This window comes from Periplaneta americana, chromosome 1 (genome assembly GCF_040183065.1).
Source record: "Periplaneta americana isolate PAMFEO1 chromosome 1, P.americana_PAMFEO1_priV1, whole genome shotgun sequence".
Classification (NCBI taxonomy): domain Eukaryota; kingdom Metazoa; phylum Arthropoda; class Insecta; order Blattodea; family Blattidae; genus Periplaneta; species Periplaneta americana.
This window is the reverse complement of record NC_091117.1, coordinates 174805796-174828218: the sequence shown is the minus strand read 5'-3', so window position 1 is coordinate 174828218 and position 22423 is coordinate 174805796. Positions and strand designations below refer to the sequence as shown.

General features: G+C 35.5%; 1 protein-coding gene across 1 annotated transcript in view; it reads right to left on the bottom strand.

Moving 5' to 3' along the window:
- The window catches only part of LOC138704450 (protein takeout-like), a 31183-nt gene extending 18786 nt beyond the window's left edge, over nucleotides 1–12397 (bottom strand). Inside the window, exons 1-2 of the mRNA XM_069832335.1 lie at nucleotides 12252–12397; nucleotides 1948–2040 (exon numbers count right to left, since the gene is read on the bottom strand). Of these exons, the coding sequence (XP_069688436.1) occupies nucleotides 1948–2040; nucleotides 12252–12318 (160 nt within the window). The 5' untranslated portion in view covers nucleotides 12319–12397. The remainder of the gene's footprint in view (nucleotides 1–1947; nucleotides 2041–12251) is intronic.
- Nucleotides 12398–22423: the final 10026 nt, after the last annotated feature.

Below are 22423 nucleotides of genomic sequence, written 5' to 3'. Positions count from 1 at the left end.
TTTAGAAATAAGATTTTCAATGAGAAAATTTAAAATGAGTTAATTTTTTTTCAGTTTTTATGAGAAAAGATTGAAATTGCAATTTGTGATTATGATATTAATATGCATATTCAGTAACAAATTTTAACTCGTGTCGTCTCATCGAGGGTATAGCGTAGACCAGCCTCCAATGGCGCAACCTGGGCAACGATTCTGTCTGTAAATCGGTCTACACAACTGCCTTTATATGGGTGAATGATGAACGGTTAAGTATCCGCCATTAGTAAAAAAAACACTTTGATTTATTTTATGTTGATACGACTAATACATAATGCTAACAAGAGCGGTCATAGGAATGAGTTCTTCATCCATAAGAAACTTGTAAGTTGTGTAGACCAATTTACTGACAGCTCCTATGGTGCCCGAAAACTATGTAGTTTATCCCTGGATGTAATACATAGTCCTAATATTTAACGGTTTAATACATAACATTCGAATGTTCATAGCAGGCTTCGAGACTCCGGACCCAATAGAGCAGTTCAGTGGGAAATCCGCATAACGGCGTACTGAGTATAGGGGTAAAGCGTACAGTGGGTGGGGGTACTGTAGAATGAATGCCAACAAATACGCAAAGGAAAACGATCTGGATTTGAAGGTTCTGACGAATAATTTGGTTTTCATACAAACTGTGTCTGAAACTATTACACGGTTAGAAAAGTCAGAGCAAGAGATGCCGGAAGCCCTCAAATTAATTTTAAAAATGATGCAGAGAATTAATGAGACATCAAGTACACCGGTTACTGAACGTGTAAAACAGAAGTGGAAATCAATTTTAAGTAAAAATAACAGATATGGAACATTGTGTAACATAAACAGCAAATTACTGGACATAGAGTCACCCGAGAATAAAGGATTGTCTCTTAGAGACTGCAATAATGTTAGGTTTTTTTCGTTTTGCTCCTATCACGTCATGGGACGTAGAGCGCAGCTTTCCACAGTACAAACTTTGGCAGATAACCGAAAAAGATTTACGTTTGAGACACTGAGAATGTATCTTGTAGTAGGTACATTCCAATTCGGTACGTAACTGCACTTCCTAAAGACGACCAATAGGATAAATGAAAAAATTAAAATTGCTACATGCTTATTTCCACCACTAACACTGTGTATAATTAAACACAAATGCTTATAAAAGACAGGAGAATAACTGCTTTTCACATTCTTTTGACATTAATGTATATTTACTTTCAGAATATACATAGGCTATGTGTGTTTCCCCATACTACCGTACTCTACTCTAAATAGCAACGTTGTTACCTCAACACATCTCTATCTACCTGCAGTGAGTCAACAACCTATAGTGCATGCACAGTAAACTTATTATATCGGGTCCAAAGTCTCGAAGCCTGTTCATTACACTCACATTTATTTTAATTTCAAATCACTATAATTAAAAAGATGAAATTGCAATTAAAACAAAGCAGAATAAAATCAAATGTCAATAATAGGCTTCTAACACATTCACTGCCTTTTAGATCAAAAGGAAATAACTAAGCCCTACCAATTATTCTTAAAATGATAATAGCATAGCAGTAAAAATTTCGAGATGTTGGCGTTTTGAAGTGGTGAAATAAGAATCTCACAGAAACCTTTCGAGTGTTGGCTTGAAATGGTTATTTCGTCCATTACTAATGATCAGTTTCATATGGATTTAATCCTTTTATGCTGCGTATATACGCAACATTACAAATTGTTGCTGTATTGAACTGGGAAGAATAATTTTCTGCCATTCTCATGGTGTGTTTAACTCGAAAAGACTTTTTGTTTGGTTTTTTTTTCCCTTGGGCCGTCAATATATTGAACTTTATTTTCAAATGAATTTTTTTGCATGAATACTTAAATTATATCAGTACCGGTGTGCTAGCAGCTTTTTATGCACTATGAATACAAGTCTCACACATGCCTTACCATTGATAAAATGAGGAATGGACTCTATGGCACTTTTCTTGGCGCACTCGTTGATGTTTGGATCGTTTCTGGAACACGCTTTCATGTAGGAGGCTGCAATAGAATACAATGGATGATTTTCACTTCAACTCTTGCGTAATCAAGACAATGTACAGTAGTGGCAAAAAAAAAACCTTACCGACCCTTGTAGCTGATTTCAGAGCCTTGTTCACTCCAGAGCGCGATAGACTGGTAACCAAGACTTTCGTGGTTCGAATCCTGCTTGGGAAGGAAACTTTTTCTTTTTTTTTGTTCCTCATTCAAATTTATTCTCAATACTTTTCGATAGCTGGAACAATTCATGTTCTGGGAATAATAAGTTAATTAAGTAGTAAAATATCGCTGCAATCGAAAAGTATTGGGAATAAATTTGAATAAGGAACAAGAAAAAGTTTCCTTCCCAGGCAGGATTGGAACCACGAAAGTCTTAGTTACCAGTCTATCGTGCTCTGGAGTGAACAAGGCTCTGAAATCAGCTACAAGGATCGGTCCGGTTTTTTTTGTCACTACTGTACATCAGATGTAGTTACGGCTTCTTTCTCAAGGATCGAGAAATTAAGATTATAAAATACCTACTGTCTATACTGAGCAAACTGGACAAAACTGTCTTAATTATTTGCATTGTTTTCAGCTTCAACCGACATTACATGTTTCTTAAAAATGCCATGTTTTCTCCGACCTAGCTTAATTTTTGTTTGAAATATTGATAAAGAAGATGCAATGGAGGAAATTTATCTTCCGTCCACAGAACTGGAGGTTTTTTGTTTTGTGGTTGTCCTGTGATGTTTCTGCGGTGGCTCTGTATTATGTCAATCCCATATCCAGGAATTATGTGCTGAATAGTAAAGAGGCCTATGAAAAGTAATGCACTGACCTATTTATTTTTGTAGTTTGCTAAATTGACGTTAATTTAATTAAGTAATTTGTGTAGAATGTATAACTTCTTACTGAAACTCGTAAGTCTATAAAAAGTATAATTTTGAGTCACAATACGTCTGCATGAGTATAGTTCAGTAATATCAACGAAAACATTAATTTAATAATGATCGGTATTATATTATGGTAACTAGAAGTTTTCTGGTATAGCCTATCTTTCTCGAATTAATTCTCGTCTAATTTATAGAGGAAAGAATTGTGGAACTTCGTCTACCTATACTTTATACCAGCCATTTTCAATCTGTGTGTCGCGATAAAATGAAAATAGTAAAACTTGCCGTAGTAAATTGGAAAAATAAAAGTGAAAAGAGTAAAAGAGTAGTAAAAAAGTGAATCCACAAGAGTCAACATTGAGGGAACGTGATACAAGTCAACATTCAGCAAATATATTTCCTATAAGACCTTCAAAATTCCCCCTGGTAGGGAATCACTGGTTTAGATTATTTGAGTGTTCCGCGGATTTTAAATTACACCTTTAGTGTGCCACAGGTTGAAAAAGGTTGAAAAACGCTACAATAAATCTCAAAAACAATTCTACATTTTACTTTATTTACAGCAAATATCGTCCATTATTAAACGTACTTAGAATAAATTACATAGATAGACGAAATACTTTCTAATATAATGTATACTCTTTTTAGGGATAGTAGAAAAGTGTAATTAAGAAAAGACATTCATGACGTCCACACATAGCTTGACATTTACGTAAAATTATGTGTAAAATAATTTCCAGTTCTCTGCTTTCACATTTTTTGGAATGTACGTTTCAAACATTCTTAATAGTTTCATACCAATGGCGGAGGTAAGTTACTGGGTAAATTATCTATTTTTGTAATCGTTATGATTTAAGGACGTTTTGTATCAGCTTTATTACATTTATTTTCAATTTACAAAGCATTTATCAACAGATAAAAAATAAATAATTCTTCTAAGAAATATACAATTTTATTTACTACATTTATTTCATGTAGTCTAATATGATAATGCGTAGGGGAGACTGTTGTACTTTCAGCATAGTGTACCTTTGAACATTTTTGTTTTTTAATTGTTGCTGCTACCTAGAGGACTCAAACTGAAGTAGATTGTAGAGAAAGCCGCTAAGTAGCTCTGGTCATAGTTTCGGTTTGGTTTATTGCAAAGTGTGAGTTATGTGGACAAAACAATTTTTTTCAGTGCCAAAAGTAAACATTTCGTTCATTGATAAATGTTTCCTAGCACAAAAACAAATTGTATTTGTGACTATTAATCAAGTACGGTGTGTTTCCAATCATCCGCTGAGTAATAACATTTTTTAATTTCCATGATTTTATTTGAATCTCTAGTTTTGGGAGCCATATTTGTTTAAACGTGCACCCTCTTGTACCTTTGAACACAAAGTATCTTGTACCATGGAACATGCTCCAAGGTACACGATACTATCGGATTTTGTTTTTCTTTTATTTTAAGATCATGTCACGAAGTAAGTCAGGAGTTAAGAGGCCCCCAATTGATCCCGATGCCTTGAAGAAAGCTGTTGAAGCAGTTATTAATCCTCCAGGAAATAAAATTTAAATCAGAGAAGCCTGCTCTAGTTTATGATGGAAAATACCTTTTAAATATGATTGTCAGTTCTTACAGCTATATTCGCACCTATATTCCATGTGTTCCAACTTAAAAAGGGTATGTTCTAAGGTGCATGAACCTGTTGTGCCTTCGAGCGCACTACATATCTCTTCATTTTATTTTTTCCATCCTTAATAGTTCTGTAAAACGGGAAAATACATACAAGAAGTTGTAAAGGAATCTTCAGTAATTTTTTAAAGCATTTTTTTTTCATTTAAAAATTGCATTTCCAAAAATTGAAAAAAAAAAAATAAAATGTGAAAAGTGTTTCAAGGTACAACAGTCTCCCCTAGTTATGTAGCACACACAAATAATCATGTAAACAGAAACAATCATTCGATTTTTGCCTCTGGTCGTCTTGGACACCTTCGTACAGGCTGAACTTCTATGAAAAACAATAAGTATTTACAAGCAATAGGTAACCAGAAACCTGTTATTTTCTCATATGCTATTACAGCTTAAAATACACAGTCCGCCAAAAAATGTATACACTCTTTAAGCAGCAAAAACTATTTATTATGTGTTTGTTTTACATTTAAATACTGAGAAGTCGCCGCCGCTACGTCGGTCAATGTTTCAATGGAGATCGCTGCACATGCCGCTGCAATCTCCTGGCGAAGATTCTCCAGCGTCACAGCTTACGTCGATAGACTTGATCTTTCACAGTTCCCCACAAGTAAAAATCCATAGGGGTTAGATCTGGCAACCGTGCATTATCAAACCTTATAAACCACTTCAGAATGCATTTTCACTGCTCGAACGTCAAGCGTGCTCCAGCCATTTTGTTTGCTCTTTATCGTGGTGAAAGTACCGACATCTGTTGAGCGAGAGACCATACTATAACATATTCGTAATTCAAATCAATTGACAATATCAATATCCCGATACTGTCTGACAAAGAGTGTAGGCCTATAAATTTTTTTTTGGAGGAATCTATGGTATGATTTATAAAAAGAATACATATTTATAAAATAAATATAAAGCGATGTAATAATTATTCAGAGGAGTAAAGTATAAATTACCTTGTTCTTCTTCTGACTCGCTACGTTCTTTCTATTACATTTTGCTCTCTAGACTGCTGAATAACATCTTCAATATCACTCACTACTAGAACTATCAAATAAACCATGTTTCTGAAACCCCATTTCAATATCTTTTTCCGTCAAATACTTCCTCTTAGACATGTTTACAGTGAAAGAAAGAAAGAAAGAAAGAAAGAAATACAATCTTTTAACTGCAGTTGTTACTAATTGTGAATCTGATATAATAAATATGAAAATGAGAAATCCAATGTGCACATGTAAAAACTTACCTACAAAAATTAATTTTACTTGACAATTAACTGCTGCCGAAACTCGATTTTTTGTTGAAATGTCTATCATGTAACAACAATAAGTCACAAAAGCATAAAACAAATTTCCCTATAATAAAAGAGATACAGTATTATTAAAACTATCCTTTGGTCAGTAGCAGACTCCCCCTCCCATTGGTATGAGACTATTAGGTTCGTTCCAACATGAGGTTCATGCATCAGTTCATGTACGGTTCCTGTACCATCTTATGCGCATGCGCTAGTTGAGCATCTGCTAAAGCCGCGTTTCCACTATTGCAACTGCGCAGGAATAACGAGAGGCAAACAATAGTTTCACTTACATATTCACTCACTTAATCATTCATTCATTTTTAATTTCACTTGAAGCAAGTACAGAGATAGGTTTAGAAGTAAATCTTGAAAAGACAATGTATAAGATTATGTCTCGTGGCCAGAACATTCTACGAAATAGAAATATAAGAATTGAAGATGTATCCTTCGAAAAGGTGAAAAAATTCAAATATCTTGGAGCAAGAGTAACAAATATAAATGGCACTCGAGAGGAAATTAAGCGGAGAATAAATATGGGATATGTCAGAAATTATTCGGTTGAGAAGCTTTTGTCATCCAGTCTGCTTTCAAAAAAGCTGAAAGATTTAAAAAAAATAGTTATTGTTACCGGTTGTTCTGTGTGGTTGTGAAACTTGGACTCTCACTTCGAGAGAGGAACAGAGATTAAGGGTGTTTGAGAATAAGGTTCTTAGAAAAATATTTGGGGCTAAGAGGGATGAAGTTACAGGAGAATGGAGAAAGTTACACAACGCAGAACTGCACGCATTTTATTCTTCTCCTGACATAATTAGGAACATTAAATCCAGACGTTTGAGATGGGCAGGGCATGTAGCACGTGTGGGCGAATCTAGAAATGCATATAGAGCGAAAGAGACCTTTGGGGAGGCTGAGACCTAGATGGGAGGATAATATTAAAATGGATTTGAGGGAGGTGGGATATGATGATAGAGACTGGATTAATCTTGCACAGGGTAGAGATCGATGGCGGGCTTATGTGAGGGCGTTAATGAACCTCTAATTTCCTTAAAAGCCATTTGTAAGTAATGGTTTATTTGCCCTCCTGTCCCTGAAGTTACATAATATACTCTGTCCCGATAATCCAATTAATCATAAATAATTTTAACTAGATAATTATTGGGCTTCTTCTGAAAAAAGGAGCTTGATTGCAGAAAAAAGACTTTTATTCTATTCAATTTTTAATTTTTTTATTGGTATGTTTTACAATAAATTAATTTAGTAACATAATAATAATAATTTTAAAATCTTACTTTTACTTGAGTTTAGAGAGTCTTCACAATCATTGGGAAAATTTATTTTATAGCGTGACATAGTAGGACCTGACAATTTGAAAGTGAATCTTAAATTTGGAACGCTGTCACCAGTGGCTGAAAATCTTATACACATGGCCAGTGTGGTAATTGCTGAAACTGCTTCACGAAAAGTTCTTCCTGATCCAATCAATTGTAATTTAATTTCAAAATCTGATCTTGACATCCGCGTAATTAAAAAAAAAAGTGATTTTTTGGCCAGCTCACTTCCTCAATCATGATCCTAGTTTCATGCCTTCCTTTGTGGTATTTACTTATCCAAAATGAATATGTGCGCAGATAGAAACGAGATGTGCTCAAGAGAATCTGCAGTTTTAACTGGCAACTGTTGTTTGCCTCTCATTATTCCTGCGCAGTTGCAATAGTGGAAACGTGGCTTTAAGGATTGAAACTGGACTGGACGCTGTTGGGACGATTTCGCGGATCGTTACGTACTAAATCCAGAGATGCTATAACTGTGATCATCTTTGCTGAGAACGAGATGCTTAATTATTACCGTTTCGCAGTTAAGGTTTGATAATTGCAGAAAATAGAATTTCGATCATTTTCTATAAAAAGATGACCAAAAATATGAAATCAGGAATTCCGATAATTCAATGTCGTGAACTGGGGGATTCTCATCTAAAAATAGTTATTTTTTTTAATTATTAATTTATGTACGTTATTTATTATACTTTTAATCATAGCTGCATGTTGAAATTGTAATTAACTATTTCAATACCCAAATAATTTCCATTCCCTTTCTTTTTGGCGAAAATTTAAATTAAATCTCTAGTTTTATTATTCGTCTGCACTGTCACTTTTCATCTTAACCTCATTGATGTGAACAGTCGATAATGTCTTTCTTCAGTATCCAGGAGACGTTAGTGAGCTTATGCGCATGCGCGTCTCGCGTACTCTTCCGTACATGCCTCAATCCGCTGACTACTTCTGACCGTTCCGAACCCGTGTCAAAAGTTCGTTGGAACGCCCGATGCAGTATTATCGCCGCGGTCTCATGCCTAACATTCGGCAGGTCTTTGAAATTTAATTGTATTATTGTTTTCAATTTCTTGTGTCGCCGCTCAAATCACTCGCCTCAATTTCAATGTTGCAACCAATAAGCTGCTTCCACTATAAAATGACACCTACTTGTCCAATCCACGTGGACTAAAACCGAGGTTGCAACGTTTTGTGCTGGGGACAAACATTAAGGTATGTGATTAATAGTACATTATGCAACGAGCCTATAATGATGCATAGTAATTAAGACGCAAGTATGGATATTTATGAAACGAGCGCAAGCGAGTTTCATAATATTCATACGAGCGTCTTAATTACCATTATAGGCAAGTTTCATACGACTTTTTATGCTCGAACATATTTCTAACTTGAAATTATTCAGATGTATACATTTTATTTGTATCTAACAAGATCGGAAGTGACCTTGTTGTAGGTCGTGAATTGTGAGATGTGCGCAGACGCGAAAGTATTGATTTTTTCCGAGGAATAATAATGTCATTGACCTTGATGTAATCCCGTTAAACTTGATATAACCTTGATTATTGAATTCGACATTGAAAAACGAGATGACAAATTGAATTTATTTGAATATTATTCACAATTAACGCTATTTAACATAACCTTCTGCGACAGTATTGGATTTCCAGCCTCCGTGACTTTTCGCTAATTCTCTTTCGATTGCATATCCGAGAATAATCGATACTTGCGGTTTTATAACGGTACAAAGCTGACTTGTCATTGGCTGAACACCTGTAAGCTGAGTTGTTATTGGCTGAACACCTGTACTTTAATGAGTAGGTGTACTTTAATGACATGCATTAAAGGACTGCTACCAGGTGTATAATTACTACATTTCGGCATGGTCGAGCATAAAAATTATTATTGAAGAGTTATTAATAAGAGTTACGAATGTCAACGTACTCGTATATGAAATAATAATAATAATAATAATAATAATAATAATAATAATAATAATAATAATAATAATGATAATAATGATAATAATGATGATGATGATAATAATCATCATCATCATTTAACAATGTAACAAATTAGTGCTTATATTATCGAGAAAGTAGCCGTGATAACGTGACGCTTAGAGTGAAACCTACAGAGCAACAATCGGTCGGCAAAACTATGTTTTAAAAGCACACCGCACGTTAATGTATGATGCCGGCATGTTAAGTATGAGGCCGCGGCGATAATACATGTTTCCGGTTCGGGACTGGTTCGGATAGGGATATCCTGAACTAGCACCAACAGATAGCGCACGTGTACTTTGAGGGATGCGCTTTGCGTGTGCATTTGTTTTCCGGTATATAAACAATGAGATTTACGTAGTGTATTAGTATATTAAATACTCTTTAAAACAACTCAAAATGCCAAATTTTTGTTGTATTTCTATTTCTGAAAACCAGGAAAAGCCTTTTGTCTTCATTCAGGTCCCGAAATATTCTGAATACATGCTTTTAACCTCAAAAAAAATTTAATTAATTACATTGCGCCTCGAAAGTGGTAGCTATTAAACAAAAATAACTACTTCAAGTAAGGAACTGCTAGTTACAGTTTAATTTTGGAAGAGTGAAAAGAAAAATTAATACAATCATGTGCAACTCGACAGCAAGCTATGTTAGATTATATTCGGTATTTCTAGGAGTCTCCGAAGTTTACGACAGTATTTTACGCCTGCAGTAAACTCTCGATTAACTGGTATGTTTATTATTGAGGACGATCCATAGTGAAATCCATTTCATGAATAATGTTTTTAATGTGCTGTAGACTAATTATTAAAACCGTGTCTTTACTTCAAATTTTCAAAACCATCCTACATATTATTCAAAATTGCATATCCTTAACCTACAAAACACAACGAATGATCGTGATACTACTGCATTCATATTATATTATCTTATCAAACAATGCATTTGATCTTTCTGCAACTGGAGAAAAAAAATACGAGGAATTCAATCTCGATAGTCCCTTCCCTATTTAAAAAAAAAACACATTGGTGGCTGCATATCCTCTTTTTAGCGTATGGTACTTACAACACTAATGATTAAAGAGGGAATATTCACCTTCGACAAAGTTCCTATTTTTATTTATTTATTTTATTCGTACACCTCGTTCTCAAAGTTCTCGTTTAGGTTCATGAACATTCAATTTACTCGTACTATATTCTGCATACTGCAGATTTCCCCATCCATCTCTTACGAGGAATCGCTCAGTATTATAAAAGTTTACGCTATTATTTACGGAAAATTAAATTAAATTAAATTATGAGGTAAGACAATACTGAATTATATTAAATTACACTAGCTTATACAAAATAATTATAAATATAATTTTGACACGCACAGAAAACCAACAAGCGGGAGAACGTAATCAACTGTTGCATATGACATAATATAGCCCTACAACAAGTTGTGCCGCAAGGAACTCTCCTGTCATCTAAAGGTAAAACTTCGCATAAGATATCCCTATAGGGATATCTTATGCGAAGTTTTACCGCTAGATGGCAGAAGCGTTCCATTCGGTGCAACATGTTGTAGGGCTATGTTATGTAATATGCTACAAATTTTCCTTGACATTATTCAAACCTGCTTTACAGGGAGCTACTACCTGAAAGCCAGATTTGTATAATATGCTACAGTTGATTACGTTTTCCCGCTTTTCGTTTTCTGTGCGTATCAAAATTATATTTATAATTATTTTGTATAACTTAGTTAAATTTAACATAATTCAGATTTTCTTACCTCATAATTTAATTTAATTTAGTTTACAATAAATAATAACGTAAACCTGTATAATATTGAGCGATTCCCCGAGATGGGTGGGGAAATCTGCAGTATGCAGAGTATAGATACGAGTAAATTGAATGTTCATGAATCTAAACGAGAACTTTGAGAACAAGGTGCACGAATAAAATATTAGGAACTATGTCGAAGGTGAATATTGCCCTCTTTAATCATTAGTATTTAAGAACCGTACGCTAAAAATAGGATATGCAGCCACCAATGTGTGTGTGTGTGTGTGTGTGTGTGTGTTTTTTTTTTTTTTTTTTAGGGAAGGGACTATCGAGATTGAATTCCTCGTATTTTTTCTGTAGCTGCAGAAAGATCAAATGCAATTTTTAATAGGATGATATAATATGATCGGAGTAGTATCACGATTAGTAGTGCGTTTTGTAGGTTAAGGACATGCAGTTTTGAAAACTATGTGGGATGATTTTGAAAATTTGAAGTTAAAAATTGGTTTTAATAATTAGGGTACAGTACATTAAGAACATTTTTCACGAAATTGATTTCACTACGGATCGTCCTGGATAATAAACATCCCTCTTTATCGAGAGTTTACTGCAGGCGTAAACTTCGGAGGCTCCAACTACTGCATATAATCTAAGCTAACATAGCTCGCTGTCGAGGTTGCATATGTTTTTATTAACTTTTCGTTTTCCGCTTCCAAAATGAAACTATAGTCAACAATTCCTTACTTGAAGTAGTTACTGTTATTTAATAGCTAGCACTTTCGAGGTGCAATTTAATTACTTATATTTTTTAAGGTTTAAAGCATATTCAGATTATTTCGGGACCTGATTGAAGACAAAAAGCTTTCCCTGGTTTTTAAATATAGGGACATAACAAAATTTGCCATTTTTAGTTGTTTTTAAGAGTATTTAATATACTAATGCACTACGTAAATCCTCAATGTTTATATACCGAAAAACAATTGCACACGCAAAGCGCATCCCTCAAAGTACACGTACGCTATATGTTGGTGCTAGTTCAGGATATCCCTATTGTGTTGGAAAGCTTTTTCTGTACTGCGCATGCTCACGATAGTTACGGACGATTCCTGAGTGTTGTTGGAACGAACCTAATTAAAACTCTCCTTTGGTCAGACTCCCCCTCCCATTGGTATGAGACTATTAAAACCCAACCAACGCCAAACTAATTTTCACTTCTCATAATAAACTGTACGTGACAACGTAAAGTTAGCCGTTGTGATGTACTCACGCATCTTGAGAGCATGTGCGCCGACGCAGGAGCCGAGGATCAGGAGCAGCACCGAAGAAGTCGACATGGTGACTGGTGATTTGCCTCCACGCAGATCGTATTTGCAACTCCCATCTGACGGACTGACCGTCCTTCGCGGCGGCAGGTATACAATACGCCATTAAGAATTTACAAATGAACAAATAAAATCCTTAGAAACATACCTTTAGAAAGTAAGAGAAAAATGAATGAGGGAATTAAATAAATTAAAAGACATGTAAAATAAATTTTAAAATTTATGTGTGCTAATAATGTAAGAAGGTCTACCTATGTGTATCGTCCTATTACTAGTAAAGCCGATTAAATCCACTTTTTTGTGTAAAATAAGTTAAGTACAGTCCCTGACATGACTTTCCGTGCTCTGTATTCTACTAAAATGAAATAAGTCCGAAATGTTGCTTGCAGGCAACAAACCAATTACTTTATTTGAAGAATTTATTATGATTTTTCGTGCATTAATAAATTTTTAATTCCTGTTTTTACAAAACTTGTATTACTAGTCTTAACTGGTTTTACTAATAATAGGACGATAAATAAATTGTACGTTGGTAAGTAAGTGATAGCCAAGGCCCGGATCTTGGAGACTTGTGTTGCTGCACGTACGTAAGTAACCGACTTCAATGTCAACATAAACTCATTCCAACCCCGCTTCCGTAAAGGAGGTACTGTCAGATCCGCTTGAAAAGTGACTTCCGTCTAGAACAACATATATTTTATTAATAACCTTGGAAAATACATTGAATTTAATGGTGTGCTCTGTACATTTTATTACAGTGTATGACTATGTACATTCGAAGGTTTTCGAATTGAAAACTTTTTCGATTGTCAGAACCGATTTTAAGCGCGAAAAACTTCTTTCCACGTCACAAGACGTGACGGGTGCAAACTTAAAATACTGAATGTATTCACTGTCACTGTTATGTGTTTGATTTTCAGTACTTGCTAGCTGATCACGTATTTGGCAAAGATCAGAATATCCAACATTTTTGTCAATAATTGTTTTCAGTTTTTGTGTCACTGCTTAGGCGGGCCCCTCTCTGACTTGATCTAGGGCTGTGGGCAAGTCTTGTACTACTTTAAGAGACTTAGATATTTCCATGGCACTTGTTTCCAACAGCTTAATATATTTTGACATATCCTTGAACTTCTGTTCAATAAACATAATGCGATCTCTCAGCTGTTCCGACACTAACTCTTTAGCTATGGCAACTGAAGAACAATCCTCACTATTGAGCACTGCTAACACGTCTACTATTTTTTCGCAGTATTTTGCATAATAGCTTGCAGCATCCAACCAAGTACCCCAACGGATTATGATTGGCTTTGGAGGTAAGGGAATTTCTGGCGCTATATTTTTAAATACTTGTAACCTAGTAGGTGCCTTTAAAAATATATTTTTTCATATTTGATGTGAACCGGTCCACATCTGGATAGGAACTCCTCACAGTCTCGGCTACTCTGTGAAGACAATGAGCAAGACAAGTCATGTGACAGATGTTAGGGTAGCTTAATTTTATTTGTCTGCCTGCTTTCATCATGTAAGCAGCGCCATCGGTGACTAGCATGAGGATATTTTCACGTTTAACTCCGTCTGGCCATAAAAGAGACATAGAGTTTTCAAATAGTGTTACAATGGATGCATGATTCACTTTATCAAGTACCTCTGCGGTTAACAAAAACTTTTCACCAGGTCCATCAGGACTCAATGTTCTGACAACGACATATGCTACAAATCGCCCTGTTTCATCAGTCGTTTCGTCCACAGAAACCCAAATCTTATTATTTCCTACCGCTTTCCTTATCTGATTTAAAACATCTGCATAACAATCTGGCAGATAGTTTTTGCGAAGAGTTGATTCGGAAGGAAGTTGTTTTTCTGTATATTTTTCTATGAAGTTCTTAAAAAAACATTCTCTACTTTATGGAATGGAATGTTGGCCCCCACCATTATCTCACAGACGTCCCGAAAAAATGTATACTTCCGACTTGAGAGAGAAGTAGATGGAACTTTGTTTACTTCCTGCTCCAATAAAGCTACACTTGCCTTATGTTGTTTTGTGTTGCAATGTCTTTCAATGAATGCTCGTTTCCAGCCTCTAGTTTGTGTGCGGAAAAATCTACAAATTATAAATTCTCCATTCGAAGAAAATATTTCACCTCCTCCAAATTCCTCCACGAAACAATTCACCTACAATTCAAAGTAGTATTGTTAAACTTTTATAACACCGCTTCTAATAACACGTATGTTGTGAGTTCTCAAAACGTCCGCTTACCTGCACTTCTTTGAATGTAATTGGCTTCGCCATGACTCGGTTACCTCGTCCGTATGCTGTACTTGTATGTGCCCGCTTTGTTATTAGTTGTGACTGTCACTGTGCACTTGCAACGCAAACTACCAGCACAATCCCCCCGTCCTATCTGAAGCCGTAGTCGCGCGGAGAACACAGACGTACCGAACATCCGTGGCCTGGTGATAGCTATATGACCGGATGTCAATGCTGTCATTCAACATTGTAACGCACTACAGCCAAATAAATATATAAATAAATAAATAAAATAAATACATAAATAAATAAATACATAAGTAAATAAGTAAGACAGTAAGAAATTAAGTAAATAAATAAGTAAATACGTAAATAAATAAATAAATACGTAAAGAAGTAAATAAATACATAAATAAATAAACAAGTAAATAAAGGAATATATAAAGAAATAAGTAATTAAGTGAATTGGTAAGCCTAAATAAGTAAGTAAATAAGTAAACAAACAAACAAATAATACGCTTACTGCAGTTTAAAAAGAACTGGAACCTGGCAAAATTTAAACCCGTGAAGGAATACTACTTTCAAAGGAAATACAGTAGTAATAGGCTATGATTATTTTGTTGTTGAAGACGAAAGAATTGCTTGTTTACTGTGTCCCATCCAATTTATTTCCACTCGTCATTTCAATATTAAACTACATTTCAGCAAAGTCCATATTAAAAAATATGGAATGCACAAACTTTCGGATAAGCTCATTAATACGAACTGTATATTGAGTATTTATTTATGTACTGTAAAATTAAGGACGTCACTCGTGTTCATTTTGAATTGAAATTAATAGTGTATTTTCAAAGTTCATTACTTAAATGCTATAAATTTATGTTCCGTAAATGGCGATAGGAGGAAAGTTTTCGAAAATCTAAAGCAGGTTAGGTGCAAAGAAATCTCAAAGAAACTACCGACAGGAAATCTAGGATAATTGTAAACCTTGAAACGAGAACTTTATAAACCTTGAAACCTTATAAAAACAATGAATTTATTACAATCCTTTTTGAAAATTACATGCCGCCACTGATGGACGTTTGACGACAAGAGAAGGTAAATAACTATACGCGGAAGTCGATCATCCCCAATAGAAGTGGAGTGAGGCTGACGTCATATTTCCTCTTCTTACGAGTTCTGCAGGCCTGTTCTAGAGCCTCGCCCAAATTAATAACACGTCAGAAAACCACGAAATTAAAACCATTTCTATCCCTTATTTATTGTTTCTCACATCATGATTATTCCAACCACCGTGGTTCAGTCGGTTAAGGTGCTTGCCTGCCGGTCTGAAGTTGCGCTCGGGCGTAGGTTCGATCTCCGCTTGGGCTGATTACCTGATTGGATTTTTTCCGAGGTTTTCCCCAACAGCAAGCTGAATACCAGATAATTTATGGCGAATCCTCGGCCTTATCCCGCCAAATACCATCTCGCTATCACCAATCTCATCGACGCTAAATAATATCGTAGTTGATACAGCGTCGTTAAATAACCAACTAAAAATGATTATTCCTTCTCAAATTGCATTGTTATCACTGGAAATGTTCATAATTCATTTAAAATTATTTCCATGTCAGGTACCTAGTATGTCGGCTTTGGTGGCATTGCTTTAGAAGCAACCTTCTGACTCGCCCATGAAGAACAAAGGGCAAAGTGAAGCTTTTAATAAAACTTCTGTGTTCAATCAGAGAATGTATTTTTAAGGATAACTGATTATTGGCATTGATGAAACAAAGAACAGAAATGTTAAATTACTATTCAGAGAAAATCTGTCCCATATTCGCTTTGACCACAGCAAATATGGGATCTATATTGTTATGGTTTTGGACCAACAATGCACAGTTCCAAAGTACGTGACTTCCTGAATATGTAATCAACAATGGATTAAATAGAAATATTGATAAAATTCCATTCCACCCATACTTCACAATTAAAGATGTTATAGGATTTATAATCCTAATTATATTAACAATTTTATCACAAGTTCATCAAGAAAATCAGAGAATAATGGACATAGGACACCCCATCTCCATGGATGGGTTCATTGAATTACAAGCACAAGTGATATTTTATTTATTTATTTATTTATTTATTTATTTGTTTGTTTATTTATTTATTTATATATTTATTCACTTATTTATTTACTTATTTACTTACCTACTTATTTGCTTATTTATTTCCTTACTTATTTACTTATTTATTTATCCGTGGCGCTACAGCCCACGAAGAGCCTAGACCGACCAACCGGCTGCTGGCCTCACGTCCACATGCCGAAACAGAGATGGACGATCAACCAACAAGAATGGAGGTATCGTATGGTTAGCACGATGATCTCCCCAGCCGTTATGGATGGCATTCGCAACCGCATTTCGCTACCTATCGTAGCTCCCCAAGTGCATTACGGTGCTGAGTGGGCACCGGTCCCATACACTGGCCGAAATTTCATGAGAAAATTTCTTCCCCCATTATGACTCGAACCAGCGATTTAATTATTTACTTAATTAATTAATTATGTATTTATTTATGCATTTATTTATTTATTCATTTATTTATTTACTAGCTGTATACGTGCGCTCCGCTGCACTTGTTAGAAATAAATATAAAGTAATTACATAATTAAAATAGGACATCTGGTCTAGGGAACATTCGTGTTTGATAGAAGGATAAATCGTTTAATATGTCACTTAATTTGAATTTTATTTAAATAATTAAAATGCGATCATTTTGGTCCAGAGACCACTCATTTAGTGCAATGATAATTCCTTTAACATATTTCTTAATTGTTATTACATGCAAATAATTAGAATATGCCTATTTGGTTCAGAGAACATCCGTTTTTGGTGCAATTTGGTCCCATCAAAATTTTGCTTGGAATGAAACGTATCGGAAGTCATTTTTAAAGAATCATTTGTTATACAACAATTTTCACAAAAAATTCATAATAAGGGAGATATTTCGATTTTTTTTAATTCAAGCCCCCTTATACCTTCCCTTTCAAATAAAATATTTTGAATGCCATATAGCCTAAAATGTAAGTTACCACCAATTTAATTTATATTTCAATTTTCATATAAATCGGTTCAGCCATTATCGCGTGAAAAGGTAACTAACATCCAGGCAGACAGACAGACAGACAGACAGACATACAAACAAAAATAAAAAAAAGCGATTTTCGGTTTCAGGATGGTTAATTATACATGTTAACACCAATTATTTTTGGAAAATCGAAAATTACCAGAAAAATTTTGGCTACAGATTTATTATTAGTTTAGATTCTGTCCTTGTTGCCGTGCATTTCGGCAACTGTGAACTATGAATATGCAGTCCCGTTGACCAAGTCCAAATCCTCATGCATTCTCATTCTAAGCATAGCATAGGAACACGTAAGGATAATAAATTCAAAGTATTTTCATAAGCGTGGACAGAGGCAAATATGTAGTTTTATATTCTGTTTTATTGTTTCGCCTGAAGTAGCAGTAGCCCATTTCGTTCGACCTTCTACCTTACGTCTTCTGCCTTCTAATTTAATTATGTAGCCTAATTTCACGTAACACCATCCCTCGAAATGTTGTCCTGGCTCCGTCTAGAAGATCGTAGGAAAATCCACTGTCTTTCCCTTCTCTTTCACATATTACATTTCTCCACTCCTGTCTATCTTGCGTCTCGTTTTCAAAATTTATCCACCCATCATAACCTAGACACACGATCACAACACTCCTCAATATTATCCATTCCCTCCCACCGAACATCCTCATATTCATCTTCTTTCACTGTGGCTGTTCCTCGACTTTGGAATTCCCTACCGAGTAATGTCAGGGACTGTCAGACATCAAATCAATTTAAGAATAGGTTAACGAGATATTTTTCTAACAATTATTGTCAACAATAATAGCTGTTTCAGGTTTCTCAGTGTTTAATGGTTATATATATATCACAGATAAATATATAAATTATCTCATTATTATTATTATTATTATTATTATTATTATTATTATTATTATTATTATTATTATTACTATTATAATTACCATTATTATTATTATTGTTATTATTATTATTATCATTATTATTATAACTATTTCTTACCAGTGTTTATTATTGTCACACTAACATTAGTTATCCAATTTTCATCATTTACTTTCATGTTGTTTTATGATCTAGATATTAATGTAATAACTATGTAAGCAAATGTATTTAATTAGAATTAGAGTCTGGCTGGGCGGAAGAGAAGGCCTACTGGCCTTAGCTCTGCCAGATTAAATAAATAAATTATTATTATTATTATTATTATTATTATTATTATTATTATTATTATTATTATTATTATTATTAATTTCATATCATTCTCACGATTATTATTTCTGCGAAACACGCCAATACACTGACCGACAATCCTAGACCCATGAGGACGAAAGCAGACTGGAGATGTGACACGGAGATGGGAATGTATTCGTCCGCCAGTTTTGACAGATCCCAGCGTCGAGGTCTCAGGCTCTGCTTCTGAACGATGTCGCCGAAGAACTTGTCGGGGAAGCCCGCCTCCACTAGACGAGCGATGATCTCGTTCATGCGCTGCAGAAGTGGATTCCCTTTGACGAGCACCATGACGATGTGGAAGTGGATGACAGGATCTCGCACTTCGTGGTACATGAAAACTCCTTCCTCATCCAGGTACAAGTGTGATTTGTCCTCCACGTATACCTTTCCCGACAGCATAGCGGCTCCGGAGGTCTTTGACGCCATCTTCAGACATCGATTCGCGCTCTCACAATAGTGTCTGCACGAAAAATATAAATTCACTTCATTAAAAGGGAGTGTTTGTTCTAATTTGTATAGGTTGTCCTGTAAAGAAAAACAAACAGGTATATTTAATTTTATGTCCAGAGAAAGAAAAATAGTTTTTAATCTTTTCAATATCAGGCGCCCATTTAACCAGTGGCGGTCGCTCTTTATGTGCTGCAGTACACAGTTATACTTGTTTTTTTTAAAAGATGGGACATGACAGTTAAGCGGCCGAGCTTGGAACTACAGTGCTATGTTGCCAATATGGACTACCATGCTGCCAGCTGATGGAAGCTAGAAAGTGACGTTAAGATGGCTGACGTTAAAACATTCATTGACAATTGACGCGAAGGTAAGAAAACAATACAAAAATCGACAGAGAATTAAAGATGAAACTTGCCAATGCTAACATTGTGTGCACAATAAATGTTGGCAAGAGAGCTATTAAGCACTCGCCATGTGGAAACTGTAAGTTTGGCAACTCGACCCTTGTTACCATAGCAACAGGCCTACCACGCTATGTGACATTCAGTTGTTTTTCCGACCGCAACGCTCCTGTCATGTCCCATCTTTAAAAAAAAAAAAAACAAGTATAATTTTCTGTCCCTAGCATAATCTTATTTATATTTTCTTTCTTTCATTCGTGTTACGCGTTCCAATGCAGCAGAATCGGGAACTGCTATTGTTTATAGCTTGTGTGTCGTCTGCAAGTCCCAGTCGGTAATGTGTGCTGACTTCCTTATCGCAGAACTGCAGTGAAATGCAGCGAACCTTGCACATGCGCAGAGAGTTTACATTCTCTTGTTGTATGACGTAATCTACGGTTTCCCATTATAAACAGTGTGCACTGCAAGAGATAGTAGCGAATTGAATGACTCGTTCGCATTGGCGTTTTATAAAATCTACAACCAATCAGGAGTGAGTGACTGTATAGATGATTTGCAATCTACAAACAACGCGGACGTCACGACATCTCTGAGAAGCAGTCGTGTACTATTTGTGAGTTTGTGTCTATTTTACAAGTCCTGATCACAGAATGTAGGGACGACTATTTTATTCTTATGCTAATTATTAAACTTTCCTGTAAAACTCTAACGTATCGTTTATAACATTTATTATTAGCTTATTTATATGTACTATACTTAATACAATTTAATTAAAAGATGCTGTACTCCTATTCTACTCTTTCAACCTTCCGCCAGATGGCCTGAATGCACCGGAATGCTATTCGAATTTAAAATTTTGTTTGCTGGTTGACGACATGGAGGGGTTGAACTCCAAAGTAACAGAAAGTAGTGTTTCCAACTGGACGGAAATTCCGTCAGTTCCGTCAAAACTGACGGAATTTCAATGTACCGGACGGGAAAAGAATGGCTTTGACCGATGACGGATTTTCTGGCGGAAATTACGATTTACATCGTCTTTTGACTTTTTAAACTGTTGTCAATTTTGATTGTTTAATTTTTTAGGGAACGTAGGCCAACCCAGCACATAAATTGCAGAACTAGAGGCAGATGATGTGGATGAATTATTATTATTTTAATCAAGATGGTAAGAAAGTTGCGTTAATATTTGCTCTCATTTTTGTGTAGATATATAAGTGGGTCTTATATTTTTTTTTAATTTTAACGGATTCTGACGGATTTCCAGATGTTAGACTGACAGGGATACAATTTATATGTTGGGAACACTGATTGACAGATTCTGCAGTATGAACTTTATACTGTTCCACTAGTGAGTAGATCAACCAAATTTTAACAACTTTTTTAAAGTAAATTTTTCATATTGTAGCACACTCTCATTTTCAGCCACGAGCCGCCACTGCATTTAACTACCTTATCCTGTACTGGGGCAATTGAACTTATTGTAAAGACAACAATTTAAGGCCTTGAATCACAAGGCTACACACATATTTTGACGTACAACTGCCTTTGTTCTTGAATGGCGGATCATATTTATGGGGCACGTGTAGAAAGACTCAAAGTTGTTATGGTCGTATAATTTTAGTACCTCGCTTTCCTTGGTACATGAGAAGCTTTGTTCGAATAAAAACTACATTGACCTTAACCTTTTAACTTCTAACATTGTTACGTTTATAAAAAATAATAGTCCGCACCTGTGGAGTAACGGTTAGCGCGTCTGGCCGCGAAACCAGGTGGCCCAGGTTCGATTCCCGGTCGGGGAAAGTTACCTGGTTGAGGTTTTTCCGGGGTTTCCCTCAACCCAATGTGAGCAAATGCTGGATAACTTTCGGTGCTGGATCCCGGACTCATTTCACCGGCATTATCATCTTCATCTCAGTAACGTATATATTATGCAAATCTAGTCTTTGTGTACGTTAACAGAAAACCACAATTCCAAGTCACACAGAGATTGTGTGCACTCGTTGTGGGTCTCTGGCGTTTCGTCAGCCCACGCGAGTTGTGTGGATATAAAGGGAAAAGTTGAGACGGTGTCGGGTGGAGTTCCCGGGTAGCTCAGTGGTAGAGCACTGGTACGTTCAACCAGAGGTCCCGGGATCGATACCCGGCCCCGGAACAATTTTTCCCTTGAAATTAACCAATAAAATTGTTTAAATATACTTTTGTATTAGCAATATTAGTTCCATTTCATTAGTAGAGAAAATTGTACAATCGTACATATATGAATTAATACTAATACTTTTGTGGAACAGAGCAGTGGTAATTTCATTTAAAATTTGTAAGCATGGTGTATTTAATAAAATACAATTGTACACCATATTTATATGGAACACAATCCTAATTATTTATGCAAATTACTGCTAAATTTACTTGTAATTTGTAATAGTTATTACCATACCGTATGTATTTTTATGGAATAGGTCCCTGAAGGTACTGATAAGATTCTTCGTTCACAATATTGTGACGGCTGCAACGGGGTTCGAACACGCGTCCAACATAACGCGCGGCAGACGAAACGCTGGTACGTGGAGCATCTGCATGCTGACGCGACGCGACGGGGGGAGGTTGCGCGCGCAACTGCTACGTGCGGAGTGAAGGGGGGACGGACCCTCCCGACTCTTCCAGA